This window comes from Tasmannia lanceolata, unplaced genomic scaffold (genome assembly GCF_043159265.1).
Source record: "Tasmannia lanceolata isolate RefF3 unplaced genomic scaffold, GAP_Taslan_0.1 ptg000007l, whole genome shotgun sequence".
NCBI lineage: Eukaryota > Viridiplantae > Streptophyta > Magnoliopsida > Canellales > Winteraceae > Tasmannia > Tasmannia lanceolata.
In genome coordinates this window covers 13593813-13611155 of record NW_027518684.1, presented here as the reverse complement: position 1 = coordinate 13611155, position 17343 = coordinate 13593813, and the positions used below count along the sequence as shown (strand labels likewise).

The following is a 17343-nucleotide window of genomic DNA, read 5'->3' as shown; positions in this document are numbered from 1 at the left end:
TGGCCAAGCTCTTCCCTAAAAACACACCAAAAAGTGCTTAATTAATAAAGTGAAGTTTGCCATCATCAAAACAAGGGAGTGTGGATAAGATATCTCTCGTGTTAAAATTTTAACAAATTGGTAAGTAATTTGTGGTGTCACTTAAATCTTATACATGCATGCATTTATTTTGTATTTGAAAGTTGGTGGAGGTACAGTTGTTTCTTAAAGAACTTCTAAATTGGGTGGAGAAAACATAAAGTACCTTGTGACTAAAAACATAAACATGCATGCATTTAAATGATATCTGCTCGTCAAGTGTTCCGATAAACACGGCGAGCATTAGCATTTAAAGGGTTTAAAGAGCTTTTTGAGAACCCCGACTTGAGCCAAGTTTTGTTCCCTAGCAAATCCTGTTTTGCTGGGTGTAAAATTACCTTTTATAGGAAGGGCACTCGTTAGCAAATCCCATTTATTTATTTGCAAATTTAGTACTATTCACTGAAAAAGACATAAAGACACACTTGTGTTAGGATTGTTTCAAATGCCAAGAGAGTCAAAAACAAAAATTACAATGTGTAAAAGATGAATAATGGACATGCACTAGTGCTATAATAGCAAAGGTGTTCTTTCTAGCATTTGCCAACTGTGCCAAGAAAATATATCCTATAAATGTTGGCGCAATAAGAACGGCTGTCTGAGACGCCCCTGACGCGGCTCCAAGCCGAACCAAATTTTGTTCCGGAAAATCCCAAGAGTCTCTCTCTCTCTCTCTCAAATTTAAGAACCTGGCTCCACATTTCATAGTTTTCATCGTTCTTTTCTCTCAAACAGTGTAACGCTCCTTCTAATGCCAACTTCATTCTCTTTCTCATGAAAAAACTTTCCCCAATAAGACCATTTACAAGTCTCACACTCTCTCTCTCTCTCTCTCTCTCTCTCTCTCTCTCTCTCTCTCTCTAACTTTTAAAAACATTCCGCCCCATTTCATGGTTCACATTCTCATTGACTGCAACTCTCCTTTTAAGGCCAATTCCATTCTCTTTTTTCTCTTCCATGAAAACCAACACCCACAACTAAAACCTCTCTCTCTCTCTCTCTCATACTTTAAACATATTCCTAAAGCCATGAAAACCAAAACCCAAGTTCAGAACCTCCTCATTAATGGCTACAGCAGTTCAAGCAGCTCTCCTAGTCCACCTTCATCCCCTCGCCGTCTTTCCCGGGCCCCACATTGCCACCGCTGGAAGGCTAAGGCCCGCTCCAAAAACCTGGTCTCTTTCTTTTTCCGGCGCCATTTCCGGTTCTTTCTCCTGGTGCCTCTCTTCTACCTATCTGGCTTTCTCATGTGTATAGGGACTTTTTCGTTCATGGGCCCCCCTCCCCTTCCCGGATCCATCTACCACAGTGGTGAGGTTTTTCGGAAGCTCTGGCCCGATATACAGTCCGATAATACCTCTGCTATTGAGGTTGTGTTCTTTTACTCAATTTTTCCTTTTCTAATTTCTGGGTCTCTTTTTTTTTTGTGGGTTTTCTCCTTTGTGCATGAATTTGTTTGGTTTATAGCGCGAATTGGGTTGATGGTTTTTTATTTTCCAAGCTAGAAAATTGAATAACGTGTAACTTTCTGGCCCGAAATACAGTCCGATAATGCCTCTGCTATAGAGGTTGGGTTCTTTGACTCAATTTTTCCTTTTCTAATTTCTGGGTCTCTCTCTGTTTGTGTGTGTGTGTGTGTGGGTTTTCTGTGTTGTGTATGAATTTGTTCTCTTTATAGCGAATTGGGTTGATGGTTTTTTATTTTTCACGCTAGGAAATTGATTAACATGTTACTTTTTTGTTGAAAGAATTGGGGGGGGGGGTCTCATCTTCTAAAAATAATGCTTCTGAAGGCCTTTTTTTTTTTACTTTTTTTGTTGAAAGATATTGTTTGATTGTTGTTATGCAAAATGGTGATTATTTTCCTAATTGGATTATAGAAGCAGTGGGAAACTATCCAAATAATCTGGATGTTAATGGATATTTACTCTGTTCGTTTAAGATTGTGACAACCGATTGTGAGTGCGAAATCGATTATTGGAATTAAAATTAATTTTGAGTCCGATAATCGGTTTGGAACTCACAATCGGTTGTCATAATCTTAAACAAACAGAGATTTTCAGGTCGATGAGTAACTACTTGTTTTGAAGCCTAAATTTTATAATTCTTCATGAAAGAATTTTGGAAGCACAAATCAGGCTTCCCCTTAAGGGTAATTGAGAAAAAAAAAAGATTTTTCTGTTTTTTATATGCTTTTGCATACTCATTATATGAAGATATCTAATTTCTTTCTGACAATAAAACCATCATATGATGTTGCTGCTTATCTCTGTCTCTATTCGTTGAGGTAAGAGGTATTTATAAGCAAGAGCCACATATCAAGCTCATCTGCTGCTCTGGTGATACCGCTTTTCCTCGCATTGTGAATCGCAAATGTATTATTGTCTTGTTTCTGTGATTTGCAAAGAGTGGTGATGCGATTTTAAAGGATTTTTTATTTTTATTATGAAGAGTGTTAATCACATGGCAACCTGTTATTTTGTGGTCTAATTCACTATTTAAAAGCTCCCTGAGTCAGCCATTGGCTTGTCTGAGTTTACTCGGTTCTGGCCCTACCAAGCCAATAAAAGATCCTTTGAGTTGCCTTAGAAACTTGCTACTCCAATCACTAGGACCATCTAGGCATCTACCTAAGGTGCCCATGCCCCATCATTCCTATCTAGAATTCGTAATGAATAATTTAACTCAAATTGCAGAAATTTGTATTCTGCAGATGATTTGTCTGGACTTTAGCATGTTTTTGTTTAGGGGAGTGATAAATCGACTCCCATATATCTTAAATCGACTCCCCATGTGTCTATCTCTCTCCTTTTAGACACATGGGGAGTCGATTTAAGATATTTGGGAGTCGATTTATCACTGCCCTTTTGTTTAATAAGTTCTTTTTTTGAAAACAACAAGGTAGAACCCAGTAAACTTGTTGGGGCAATGACTGGTGCCCTCTCTCTCCTTGTTTAATAAGTTCTTGACAACATAGTGTTGGGGGTTCCACACAAAAGCAAGATCCCACATCCAAAGTGTTGAGATGTGGATGGGATTATAAGGGAATGGGCACCCTCCCCTTAACGGCTACCTTTTAGGGGTGAGTTCTACCTGAATCCCAACAACTGGTATGAGAGCCAGGGCATGGTAACTCCTGTGTGTGTGTGCCTCTGAGGACAGGAAAGTTGGAAGATCTCGGCAACCCCGGTGTACCTTCGAGAATGATGAAATTCCCTCGGAGAAGATCTCGTAGTTCCCACGTTGCCGCAAAAGCAAGATCCCACATCAGAAAAGTGTTGAGATGTGGATGGGCTTATAAAGGAATGGACACCCTCCCCTTTACGACTAGCTCTTAAGGGTGAGTTCCACCCGGGTCCCAACTCATAGAATTGGCAGAGGCGTTGCTCTATTCGTCATTGATTTCAAGAATTGTAAATGATATTTCTAGATCTTACTTAATATCCATTTATCCTTTTGGTTGCACCATCCTTGGATTTCACAAGTATTTAAAGTCTTAAGTAAATGAGTGGAACTGTGCAGATATCTTTACATTGCTTACCTCATTGAGTCAATGAACATACCCTATACCTTATTAGTATTCAGGAATTGTAAATGTTGTTCTAGATTGTACATTCTTACTGAGCCATTTCTCCCTTCGGTTGCAACATCCTTCGGTTTCGTTGGCATTTTAGAGTCTAACTAAATATAAATGGAAATTTTCCAATATCTTTATGTTCCTTACCTCATTGAGTCAATGAACACAATGCTACACATGTATTGTACTTTGTTAATCATAATGCCATTTCTTAATCTTCAAATTCGTGCTTCTATACCATCTCGATGAGTAACCCTGAACAAGTTGTGGGTATCTTGGTTTTTTTCTTTCTCTTTTAGTTAAGAAGAATACAAGCTAATATGCATTTTCCTGGTTGAATTTTTTACTTGATTTTAATATGTTTACTATACTAATGGCTGAGAACCTGTGCTGTTTCCTCTAGTTGACTGCAGTATGGAAATATGAAAGGAGACTGGAAGAGAAGAAACCTTGTGCAAATAGTGCTATTCAACGTTCTGGTAGGAATGCCCTTATTTTTTCTGCACCATTCTTCCTTTCTGTTGAAGTATACATGATTAAATAACACCAACTCTATTAGCTTAAACTTTTGGAGTAATTGGTTGTTTAACATGGTATCAGAACTATTGCCTCACGGCGTGTCTTGGGTTCAAAACCCAATAACCCTTCGATAAAATATCCACGTGTACGGCCAACCCAAAAAAAGAGGGGCCACACGTGAGGGGGAGTGTTGAAGTACAAATGAATAGATAACACCAACTCTAACAGCTTAAGCTTTTGGAGTAACTGGTTGTTTAACACTTTCAAGTAATTTAACTTTCTCATAGAGTTCTATCTAAGCAAATTTTCTGAAAGGGGTTATGGAAATGTTTGCAAACCATAAACAATAACACACACAGACACACAAGTGCTCGTGCGCGCTCATACACACACTGTACTTCAAAACAAATTAAAATTCACTAGGATTTGTATCATGGGTGTGTCTTTGGAAGTTTGGAATTATACTGAACACTTTATTTTTTTAGTGACTAATCATTCACAAAAGAAACCTATGAACTTGGTTATTGATAAACTTTCTTTGAGTTTGCAATCTACTTTGTGGACCAACCTCAAGTGGGTCCTGTTAATGCCACAATGTAGATTTCAAGAAAGACTTGGTTTTCTTGGAAAACCCACTCCACCAGACGCATGATTCCTACAAAAAATCTAATGACCTTGTTTGTGCTCTCTTTACATTGGTTAAGAGGTTTCTAAAAGACCCAGAATATGAGTCTGCTTAATGACTGTTTAGGAAACCTACAGTTGTCTACATCATAGAATCTGTGTGTGAAATTCACTAGGAGCCTAGGATACACTTGATGAAACAATTGGTAGTCAGAAATCTCCAAGCATGGAATAGTGCAGTTCTCAAAGGATGTCAGCAAGGCCACTTATTGTTTTCTTTAAATTATCTGTAATTTGCGATTGCGTTGGCTAACAAAAAAAGGTTTAAAAGAATCTAATTTCATCTGGTGATTTTGTTAATATTCAGGGTTGCCTGAACCAAGCGGCTACCTGATTGTTGAAGCTAATGGTGGCCTCAATCAACAGCGCTCGTCGGTATGGAAATTATTCTTGGATATGTTATCAGCTTAGCATATTATCAAATTTCTTCAACTCAGTTCTAGGCACATGCTGGTCAATCACGAAACTTTTATCATGACTATGTTTTCCGTTCCCTATGGAGTTTAATTCTACCTATCTCATTTCTTGACCTGTTATCTTATAAAACCAATTTTATCCTGTTCTACTAGAAACACATGTCAAGTTTCTCATCTAAATTCTAATACATTTTTTAACTTAAAAGCTGTAACTTGAAAGTTATCACATAGTATTTATAATTTCCTTTGCATGCGTGTATAATATGCGAACCATGTCATATACTTGGCTTATTTTCAACACATGCATCACCTCATCATATCGCTGAATTTTTTTCATTATGTTTCAAAAATGTTTTGTTGGCAGATTTGCAATGCAGTGGCTGTGGCAGGGCTTCTAAATGCAATACTCGTTGTCCCTCAATTTCAGTTTCACACCATTTGGAAGGACTCGAGGCTAGTATTGCATCCCCTGTTTTGTTAGAATATATTAAATGATAGCAGAAATAAGAGTTAAAGGGTAGACAAATCAAAGCATTAATGTTAGATGAAAAGGGAGTGATGTGCTACAACCTTGTATTTTTCAAATTACAGAGAGCTGTAGCATCTACAGTCCAAAAATAAAGATTTGATACTTGCCCCAACTGTGAATTACATTTCAAGCCATGGTTTTCTAGATGTGGTTCCCTTTATTATTTTCTATGGGAAGTAGACGGTATAAATTAAGATTTAGAAAAGCATGGTATAGTTCATCACTCTTTTAAGTATAGTCCACACTTAAAATAAGATATACTATTTTATCACTCTTGATGCGTGTGCAGGCGTGTGTATGAAAAATAAGCATTTTTTCTCAAACTTTGTACAGAAACAAAACAAGCTTGTTTTGGAGCTACTTGATTTGTTATGTAATTGTCAGTCTTATTAACCTTCTTGTTCTTCTGTCTCTCTCTATTGGTTGCATCACTTTGTTGGTGCTTCCTCTTAGCAACATCATCACTTTGTCGGTGCTCCTCTTAGAAACATCATCACTTTTTCTTTATCTTCTACTACTCATTTTTGTCCAGAGTTAATCTTATCTCCCTACTTGGATTCTAATTCTCTTTCAAATCTCTTTTTGGCTCTGTTCCTCATAGTTTCAAAACTCCCATGCGTCATCGTGGACTCATCCGAGTCGACTCCCTTTTGCTTTTGGTCGCACTCCGTGTTTTGCCTTACAAAGTTGATAAAAACTCCTTTGGCTCTCCCGAGTTATGACCACGTCAACTGCGTACTCAGCCTTATCTTTTATTAACAAATGAGAAATGTGAAAACTTAGCTTTTGATGGTGGCGATCAGCAACATGTCTATCTGTAGAATCAGGACCCCAACTGGATGGTTTATCATTACTTGTTGATAGCGGACTTTATATTTTTTATTTAAAAAATAAGTGAAAGTGAATTATAAAGGTTAGATGAATATTTGATAAAGAAGATGCTTTTATGGATAAAGCTTGTATCTTCCTTTTTGAAGATAGACATTTTGGATAAAGCTAAGGTGGGCTGGTCCTCTGAAAGGGGGATCCCCCCTGCTGGCGCTCTCAGCGCCTTGTTGCTGGATTTCTATTTATCGGTGGCACTGGATCCTTTAGTGGATGAAGTCTTCCCAGAGTTCTTATCATCATTCCTCTTTCTTAGGAAGCAAAATTAAATGCTATCATTGTTTGAAACTTATTGTAGTTAATAGTAATACATGAATCCTTCTTTACATGTTTGTTTCAAATTAGTTACTACTGAGTCTTTGCAAACATTAAATTCCCTTTTGCTGGATTAAACATGGTTTACCCTATAGTTTTTGAATAGCGGTACTTCAATTATGCTACTTTAGCCATCAATCTTTCTGTTCTTTATTTTATTGGTTATTTTGGAAGGTTAATCTTGAAAATGTCAAATAAGTCATTACCTTATGGTCCACTTTTGCAGTGAATTTAGAGATATTTACGATGTTGACTATTTTATAAGTACGCTTGAGGGCCATGTGAGGGTTATCCGGGAGCTACCTGAGATATTGATGGAAAGATTTGATTACAACATTACTAATATACCAATATTCAGAGTGAAAGCTTGGGCTACAGCTAGTTATTACCTGGAAGAAGTTTACCCTATATTGCGTGCGGAGGGGTATGTACTCTATATTTGTCTCTTCTTCAATTATTAATTCCATCATCTGGTACAACCATCTGAATAAATTTAAACTCGAATGATTATATATTTTCGATACCCAAGCTATAGAAATTTGCAATGCAGATTGGGAGTGGCATGGACTTCTTTGTGGATGCCCGTAATATATGAACTGATCTCATTTTTTAAACATCAGGAAATGCTAGAATAAGCGCAAATACACACTTAGAAACCGTGATGTATACAAGACAACCATTCATAATGGCTTAATAACATCGAACACTTGGTGACATGCACGGTCTCACATGTATGATAATTCAAAACATATTACATTTCATATTCAATTAATATAAATATTTATACATATTAGTATACAACTAATGCACTTATAATTTTGGTTTCTATATGTGTTTCGGTTTCGGTATTGTTCCGGTGTGGATGGAAACGAAACATTTCGGTCATTTCGTGTCAGTTTTGGTGGAAATTTAAAATCATGGCAATTTTAATCTCTAGAATAGTCAACAAATAACAATTGGTTGTTTTGTTAAAACAAGCCAAACACCTTTTGTCAAATTAAAAGAAATGATAATAATGTTGACAGTAGGAACAAAAGTAATGAAGATCACATTCATGATGTGGAGAACTAGAGGGACTTTGAATTGCATTTATCAAATTTATGGATCCTTTGAACTGCTAGAGCTTCTGAGTATCAAGGAAAGTGGGGGTGCGCAACAAATTGATAAGCAGAGAACATGAACATACTGGCATCATTTTGATCATATTGCTCTGTCACTACCGTGTAAAAAGATTTGGAATGAATATTTTCAGATGGTTGATAGTTGCACAGTGAAGATCTAAGAATGAAAACCCCCAGAAAAGAAAACAAAAGCAAAAGGGAATCCTCACAGATTTACTAAAAAGACTCCAATAGCATGTTAACTGAAAGGGACAATAGCATGTTAACTGAAAGGGACCAATTCTTGCACTTACAATAAAAAGAAAAAATTACATAGAACCCTAAATGCAAGAAACTACGCAAGCATGAAAAGAGAGAAACATAAACACACTTGAGAGTTTACAACAGATCATAAAAGTACATCTAATATACTAGTGGATCTATAGTTAATGTTGTTATGTAGATGGAATAGCAACCTAATTCTAATGTTGTTATATGAAGGAAATTGCAGGCTAATTCAGCGAGACCTGGAAATACGGTGCTTGATAATGATCAAATAGCCATTTCAAAAAAAAGAAAAAAGAAGAAAAACAAAGATAATGATCAGATAGCCAATTTATTCTTGTGTGGGTTCTTTACACTATCAAGCATCAGTGAACTTTCATATTATGTCTACTTTGTGTGTCTAATTTGGTTGCATCTGTCTATTCTTTTTTTGTTCTTTGATGCAGGGTCATTCGGATATCCCCATTCGCAAATAGATTGGAAATGGAAGTTCCATCTAATATTCAATTTCTTAGATGCTTAACCAATTATGAAGCCCTTAGATTTTCAGTTCCCATCACAACATTTGGGAAGGAGTTGGTGGATCGTATGACCAAGAAAAGTTCTAGTGCTGGTGGAAAGTATGTATCAGTCCATCTCCGGTTTGAAGAGGTATTGGGGCCATTTTCATGGATATATTGACTGAATTAAGAGTTCTTTGTATCATCTGGGTATTTGTAGTTTCCTTAATCAATCATTCCCCTCATCCTCTAGGATATGGTGGCCTTCTCATGCTGTGAATATGACTGGGGATTTAATGAAAAAATAGAAATGCAATCTGCTCGTGAAAGAGGGTGGAGAAAGTTTGAGCGCAAGGACCGCATAATTAGACCTGGCCTAAATCGAATGAATGGAAGATGTCCTCTAACGCCCTTGGAGGTAATTTGAAAATTATCTTGCTTTGTCTTATTTCCCTTTTGAGCCTTAAATAGAGAGTTTCTATTTTGAAAGTCTTATGTTGAAATCTCCGGAATTTATATAAAATTAGCTTTTGGTAGGTGCATTCTAGGCATCATTATCCACTTCGACCAATATACTTAAGGCTTTGTTGAAAGTGAGTTATGTCATATGCGTAACGGTATCATAATTTTAGATACACGCCTTCTAGGGATCAATATCAACTTCCACCAATATGCTTAAAGCTTTGTGGCAAGTAAGTTACGTCATCTGCATAATGATATCATACTTTTAGGTAACAGCTAATCATCTTGAGGTTTCTATCTAGATATATTGAGTTCTAAACTGTAGTATTATGCTAAAACTAGAATAAAATTTCACTAATTATATTTGATAACGTTGTTTTTATTTTCTTATAATGTAATGAGAAGTATATGCTCAAAACAATAATTTCTATGTAATATATTTTAAATGAGGGCACTTGACTTTTTGTTGCTACCTGATCCAATACAGCGTACCACTACCCAAGGTTATAAATTTCAACCGAATTCCGAAATTTTGGATTTCGGTCGAGAACGAAATCGAAATTGGGTTAAATCGAAACGTTAGAAATTTCGTTTTCCAGAAATTTCGGGTTGAAATTTAAGTGATAAGACCAAAAAAATCTATTTTTTATTCATTATTTAATATTATTCTGAAATTTCAGCTGAAATTATCGCTGAAATTTTGGACGGGATAAAATATGAAGTATATTGGATTTCGATAGATTTTATTCGAAATTTCGCCTGAAGTTTCGGTTTCGGTGAGGACCGAAACGCATTCTGAAACCGAAATTTAAAACCTTGCCACTACCAGGGCTTAGTAGTATAAATTCAGCCAAAACTTTGAATTTTCAGCAGACATGCGTGTCCACATGTGTCGACTCCGACACACGTGTCGACACATATAGACACTCTTTTCGACACTTGTAAACGTCTGCTAGAATTGCAAGACTTAGGGGCCGTTTGGATATGCGGATTTTAGAATGCTGGATTTATTCAAAATTGTAGATGAGAGACAATAGAAGAAGCGGACCAGCCGTCGTTTTCTGACTTCTTGCCCTTCTCTCCGTCAGCAAGAGAGTGGCAGACCATCCCATGTTTCCAGGTTTTAGAAATCTCAGGATGCAGGAGAGATTTCTAAAACCTAGTTTTCTTCCTTAAAATCCAAGAAATGCTGTCAGGACGGCATACAGTGCTTGATCATGAACCCTCTTTTACACTGTTTTCAAACTAAAAACCTAGATTCTAAAATCCGCATATCCAAACGGCCCCTTAATGTGGGCGTGTCGAGACATTTTTGTACCATGTCAAGTGAAATACAATTTATTATCAAGTAGTGTTTACCTCATCTTTTATTTTTAACTCTTTTTTTTATTGCTAACTCTTCTGTAACTAATATTTCTCGTTATCACTCCACTAAACATAAAAAACTAAACAAACACTTCTTCCAATATTAGATTCAGTGTATCTTATCAGTCGCTTTTTCTCGATGAATATTGGAGATTGAAGATAACTAGATTAGATTTTGAACATAGCATGGTAATTAATTCGAATAGATCAGGCATATATTTTAAACGAGACAATTATTTGACCAACAGAAGTATCCATGCATGGTATGTTGGGCCTCTAGGACTATCCGAGTTTCATAGATAAGCATTCTAACTCAATTACCCACTAACACAATTAGCTACTAACCTCGAAACAGTTAATCAATGAATCAATCACTTGAGCAAATTAACATGGTACTGGATTTTATTTATTTATTTTTAATTAACAAGCTAGCAACAAAGCATATTTGGAATATTTTGGATCAACAGATATTATTTTTCTACAAGGTTATTCAAGGATAATGCTAGTGAATACAACAAGAGATTATACATCATCGATAGGTAGAGAAGTCTTCGAGTATATGCATCACTAAGAGCAACTTGGGAAGAGTTGAGAAATTATGAGTCCATTCCCTCCTATTGGGAAGAATTGAGAAATTATATGCATCACTGCACTTTGCTTTCTCCTGACAACCAAACAGCCACTTCACGCTTTTCCTTGCTTTTATTTCACCTCTACTTCACTTGGATGTCATGTCATATCCCATGGATTTCCTCACTTTTACTTAATAGGGTTGAAGCCTGGCAAAGCCATAGGGATATGTGTGGTTTCTATTTAAAATGAAAACTTCTGATCATATGTTTTGAGATTGAGAAGTTTGATACGTGGTAACATTTTTGAGCTTTGGAAGTTAAAAGTTCAAGATTTGTTAGTCTGAGGACTACACAAAACATTGGTTGGAAAAAATTAGACGCCCGAATTGATCTTTGACATGATTGGGAGGAAATAAGTATGAAGTCTTTGTCCACCATCTATTTTTATTGGTGGATGATTCTTTTCTTTGACATCATTTGGAAATAAAAAATTGACAACAGGTTTATGGGTGAAGCTAGATTGTATCAAAACTAAATCCCTCACGAACTGTGTTTTCCTGATAAGAAATTTTTTAATCTTTGAGATTGAAATCGGATGCCAAGATTTTGAACCACGTGAATGAGTTCGATAACATTATTTGTTTACAGTTTCCATGCAGCCTTTGATGTCAACTCCAGAGTTAAACTTTGCTCTTGATGAAGGGAATTCTAATGTTTTTGGTTGCAACCTTTGGAGAGGTTGTAGTAACAGTTTACTAGCAGAACCCATAGAGTGATCGCACTATGAAAAATTAAATAAGACAGGAATGCTGGGATTTACAGAGTCCTTTGCCTGTGGGTAATATCCTCCTGGCTCATTCTACATTTACTATTGTCTGAATAGGCACTTAAGCAGATTGTCCCGCATACTTTGGCAATAAGGAGTCCATACCATGGAAGCAGGATTCTTCCCTGGGAGCCTTCGATTCCCGATTCGATTCCCGTTTCGATTCCCGCTCTGGCAACCTTGAGTAGGATTTTTTCCTGGGAGCCTTCGATTCCCGCTTTCGATTCCCGTTTTGATTCCCGCTTTCGATTCCCGATCTGGCAACCTTGGTCCATACCAAGTGTGTCTAGGATCACAAACAAGGGATTCCATGCCAAACCTACACATGGTAGGTGCAATTTATATATATAGGGAAAAGTGATCCTGCTCGGTCGAGTAGATAAGCTTATCAACTTGGTCTGGTTAAAAACACTGTGGGCCCACATTTTTTGGGATGACCCAAACCATTCATTTGAAAGGCCCTTACCTAGATAGTTTGTCCACAAAAGATCAGGTCCATAGGATCATCCTAACCCATCCAAAGTGGAGGGAAAAAATGGTCAGATTTGTGACAAACAGTGTCTATCCATTTTTTTCCATTTTTCCCTCCACTTTTGGGTGGGCTAGGATGATCCTATGGATCTGATTTTTTGTGGACACCTTATCTAGGTAAGGGCCTTTCGAATGAATGGTTTAGATCACCCAAAAAATGTGGGCCCACACTGTTTTTAACCCGACCGAGTAGATAAGCTTATCTACTCGACCGAGTAGGATCACTTTTCCAATATATATATATATATATATATATATATATAGGGAAATGTTTTCTGCACGATACCTCAGATAACTTATCTGAGCAAGAGCTCAAAAAACATATGGGCCCACATTGTTTGGATGATCCAAAGCATTCATTTGGATAGTCCAAAGATCGATAGTGTGCACAAAAAATCTGGTCCACAGGATTATCCTAACCCTTCGATTTCTGGAGGTTAAAGTGGATGGGTATAAACCTCCATAAATCTGTCCATTTTTAACCTCCAAAAATCGAAGGGTTAGGATAATCCTATGGAGCTGATTTTTTGGGCACACCCTATCTATGAAAGGGCCTATCAAATGAATGCTTTGGATCATCCAAACAATGTGGGCTCACATGTTTTTTTGAGCTTTTGCTCAGATAACTTATCTGAGGTATCGATCAGAAAACGTTTCCCCTATATATATTATTATTATTATTATTATTATTATTTTTTGGTTGGGGGGGGGGGGGTGGGGGTGGTGTAGTTGCAAAATGCTGTGAGTAGTGATGGTGATTATGACTCAAGTCAGATTGACTTCCGAGGCTCTGAATCGAATAATCAGTGAACTTTCACCTTAACAATCCAACCATACTTATGTTAGGTTGGATCCCCACAGCACCAACTATGGGGATCCAACTATGGGGCTCTGAAGCAAACAATACAACCATACTTATGTTAGGTTGGATCCCCATAGCACCAACTATGGGGCTCTGAAGCGAACAATACAACCATACTTATGTTAGGTTGGATCTCCATAACACCAACTGAATACCAATTTTGTGATGTTTAATGTGAAGATTTTGGACGACATGGTCCTCCTAGACCTTTGATTGATCTGCATCAAGTTAAATCAATACACATCTCTCCATATATGCCCATGGATGGTTTGGGCATATCCAACATAGGCCAAAGGCCTTCGGATGCTCCAGTGAGAAAAAGTGACTCGTGCCAAGTTGATGGAGTAAAAAGAGGTAGGGGTAGACCGAAAACAACTTGGGTAGAAACAGTGAGGAGAGACTTGAGAGCTAGGAACATAACAGAGAACATGACCTTGGATAGGAGAGAATGGAAGAAAATGATTCATGTAGACGAACCCAACTAGTGTCAGGATTAGACTTAGTCAATTTGAGCCAGGTAGATCCTTTCACCTTCTTCATGAAAATTTTCTAAAGGATTCATTAGCCGACCCCAACTAGTTTGGGACAAAGGCTTAGTTGAGTTGACTTGAGTATCAGTTAGCCTTCAGAGCCAAGAACTTTCAGAATCTTCTGTAAAATCCAGTTACAAGGTTTGTGTAATTCGCTAAAACATGGCATATATATCTATGTTTTTCAGATCATGAGGAATAAACGTGGGCATATAACGCGGGATGGGGCGAGCGTGGCACAGATAGAGGATTAGTTTAGATTCATTTTATTTAGAGACTTTAGTATGAACAATTTATTAGTTATGTCATTTATTGTTGGAACCAATTAATTATAATTATTTATGGTGGTTGATGGAAGACCTTATGGTATTTAATTTGATAAAGTACATTTAGTTTGTTATGCATACTTAGTTGTTATACAGGTGATGAGCGGAGCCCGGTCCGGGGCGTGACATTTGCTATGACGTTTTTTATTCTAGTCATCTCGAGTTGCCCCTAATATCTTTGTTCTCATAGTTTAACTTGCTTCTCTTTTCCTTGTCAGCATAGGTGGGGATGATGCTAAGGGGTATGGGGTTTGATAACTATACTTTCATCTATTTGGCATCTGGGAATATATACAAGGCTGAGATAAATTTAGCTCCTCTACTGCAAATGTTTCCCCTTCTTCAGACCAAGGAGTCCCTTGCAACTCCTGAAGAGCTTGCTTCTTTCAAGGTACTTCTCCTTGGGTCTCACTTTTTACATAATTTCTCATTGCTGGACAAATTTCATAGTTTTCCTTCACCTGTTATTTTTGAGAAGTGAAAGATGGCGGGTTGTTTGTTACAGGGTTATTCTTCAAGGTTGGCAGCTTTGGATTATACAGTGTGCCTTTTCAGTGAAGTTTTTGTAACAACTCAAGGTGGCAATTTCCCGCATTTCTTGATGGGTCACAGGCGGTACCTCTATAACGGGCATTCTAAGACCATCAAGCCAGACAAACGCAAGTTGGTCGTTCTATTGCATAACACCAGCATCAGGTCCTTTCTCTTTCCCTCTCAGATATATACTACAATTTGCATTCTTTTTTAATGACAAGCGTATGTTAAAAATTGTTTTATTGGTTATAGTTGGGAAGATTTCAAGTATCAGATGAAAGCAATGTTCAGAGTAAGCGATCGGGAGGGAATTGCAACTAGAAAGTTCAAACAATCAATCTATGCATACCCTTTACCAGAATGTACATGTTCCTTAGGCTTAACCAATTTGACCCACACATCTAACCATCCTTTGCATGCATTTAGCCGCTGATATAAACCAGTAGTATGCTTTTATCCAATTCAGATGTAAATGTTTGCCTTGTAATGAATGATCTACCTTGAGTTCTGCTCCCAGTTTTCGTTACTATTGGGGGGCGTACCATGAAAATATCATTGAGCTCTCATTGTAAGTAAAACAGATTTATGGAATGATAATTGATTTCACACCGGTTCTTTTCTTCTCTGTAATTGTAATGCTTAGACACATCAAAAGGCGAGATCAAAATTCATGTGTGTGTGAAAAGAACTGCCCATTTGGAAACTCATTAAATAACAGCTACTGTCCCAGAAATGATTAGTCTCCAACTTGTGGTGATCCTTTCATTGGTGATCCTTTCATTGAATGTGGACTATTGTGTATGTTTACATTTTAGCCGTCTATTTTCAGGCAACAAACTGAATGGTTTTTTTTTCTTGAAAAGATGATGAACAAATGACTGAATAAACAGGGTTGAAGAATGACACCGAGGCCAACTCCGCACCTTCCTACACTAGCTGGTCGGCTTGCCTGTTAGCTGATCGCTGAGCCCACTTCGATGATTAATGATTCAAATCTGGACTTCGCATACCATCTCAAAGCCCATAGGAGAGCTTTTGCTTCCACTTCAATGGAGCCACACTCTTGGGATAGGCCAGAAAAAGATTGGATGGTACAATCATTACTATCTAGAAATAAACCACCACACTTGCACCGCCCGGGTTGTCTTTGGAGCTACAGTTGAAGTTGAACTTCACCCACCATGATAGGGGCGGCCACCACCTTGGAACAACAATTAAGGTTATAATCTCTTTCAAAGATTATCGTCTTCCAATTCCGTAAAATATATTCCATGGTGTATATTGATAATATTCCCTTGGCTCTTCCCCATGCGAAAAGCTCCACTTTGATGTCTAAGCCTTCCCACCTGCCTTGATTTCTTTTCGAAGATGCATCCATTCCTTTTGTTCCACATATACTAGCTAAATAGCGAACATACTATTGCCCCGGCAGATTACTCCAAACTGGATACCCCCACTCGACGGATGGCTCAAGCTTAACTTCGATGGAAGCTCCTTGGGCAACCTGGGTAGGGCTGGAATCGGTGGCGTTGTTCGGAATTCTGATGGATTTATCGTTCTCTAGATCGGCAGGAGAATGTGATGTTAGGATTTAATCCTAATGGTGGATGTAGCCTAAGCAAGATCAACGGAGGTAAAGTGTAAACAGAGAGACGTTTGAGAGAAGGGTCAGCGTGATGAGGAGTTGCATCCCTTCCCTCAAACGTCTATAAGAGAAGCCTCCGGTCCTTGCTTGTACACAACTGATATTTTCCATTCTCTGTGAATCCACGTCTAAGAGAAGTGGAAAACAATCCCCATCACTGTCTGTTGTGGAACAAGGAGATATACCGGAGTGGAACCATTTCAAGAGACAACAAGACAATATCCACTGCTTCCGGTATGTTCTTTTACTATTTCAATTTCAATCCATATGGTTAACTGTGATTTTCTCAAAGTTGGACCGCCAAAGATCCGTTGTCCGTGTTCCTTTTATGATGAACACTTACATGTGGTATAAGAGCCACGGTTCAGCGAGAAAATGGCGAGAAAATCGCATTAAAAGTGATTGAAATAGGGTTTGTGAAAACTTGTATTTTGAGTGCCGCCATCAATTCTGAAGTCGGATCGATGATTAAATGGCACTGAAACGTTGCTTGTGTTCTCACGAATCCAACGCAACAAACGGTTCGTCGATCCGATGTCTGGATTGTGTTTGGCGACGATTTAAAGATGAAAATTTTAACTTTTGGGGAAGTTTTAGACCTCCCCGGAAAATAGTGTGCCGCCGGCGACTGGCTTGTCCGACCGGAGATTTTTCGGCGCGGTTACGAAGTTCGTCGAGAGACGAGTCCAACGGCGTATTGTGCGCCTCACTCGGACTTCAAACGAAGCCGCAATAATAAATCGAACTTAGAGTGTTTTTTCGGATTTTGCTGGAATTTTCACTATTTTAATAAATAAGAAGA

At 37.8% G+C, this 17343-nt stretch overlaps 1 protein-coding gene across 2 annotated transcripts; it reads left to right on the top strand.

The window, feature by feature from the left end:
- The first annotated feature begins 946 nt into the window (after positions 1–946).
- On the top strand, positions 947–15517 carry LOC143881012 (O-fucosyltransferase 10-like). 2 transcript variants are annotated; one of them, XM_077383993.1, is made up of 11 exons: positions 947–1448; positions 4059–4134; positions 5166–5233; positions 5639–5727; positions 7230–7427; positions 8605–8727; positions 8835–9039; positions 9142–9306; positions 14586–14753; positions 14868–15058; positions 15149–15517. In XM_077383993.1, the coding sequence occupies exons 1-11, from the start codon at positions 969–971 to the stop codon at positions 15327–15329; spliced, it is 1944 nt and encodes a 647-aa protein (XP_077240108.1). In that variant the 5' UTR covers positions 947–968; the 3' UTR covers positions 15330–15517. The 2 variants fall into 2 exon arrangements, with proteins under 2 accessions (XP_077240108.1, XP_077240110.1); XM_077383995.1 differs by lacking the exon at positions 8605–8727 and having other exon boundaries at positions 950–1448.
- The last annotated feature ends 1826 nt before the right edge of the window (positions 15518–17343 follow it).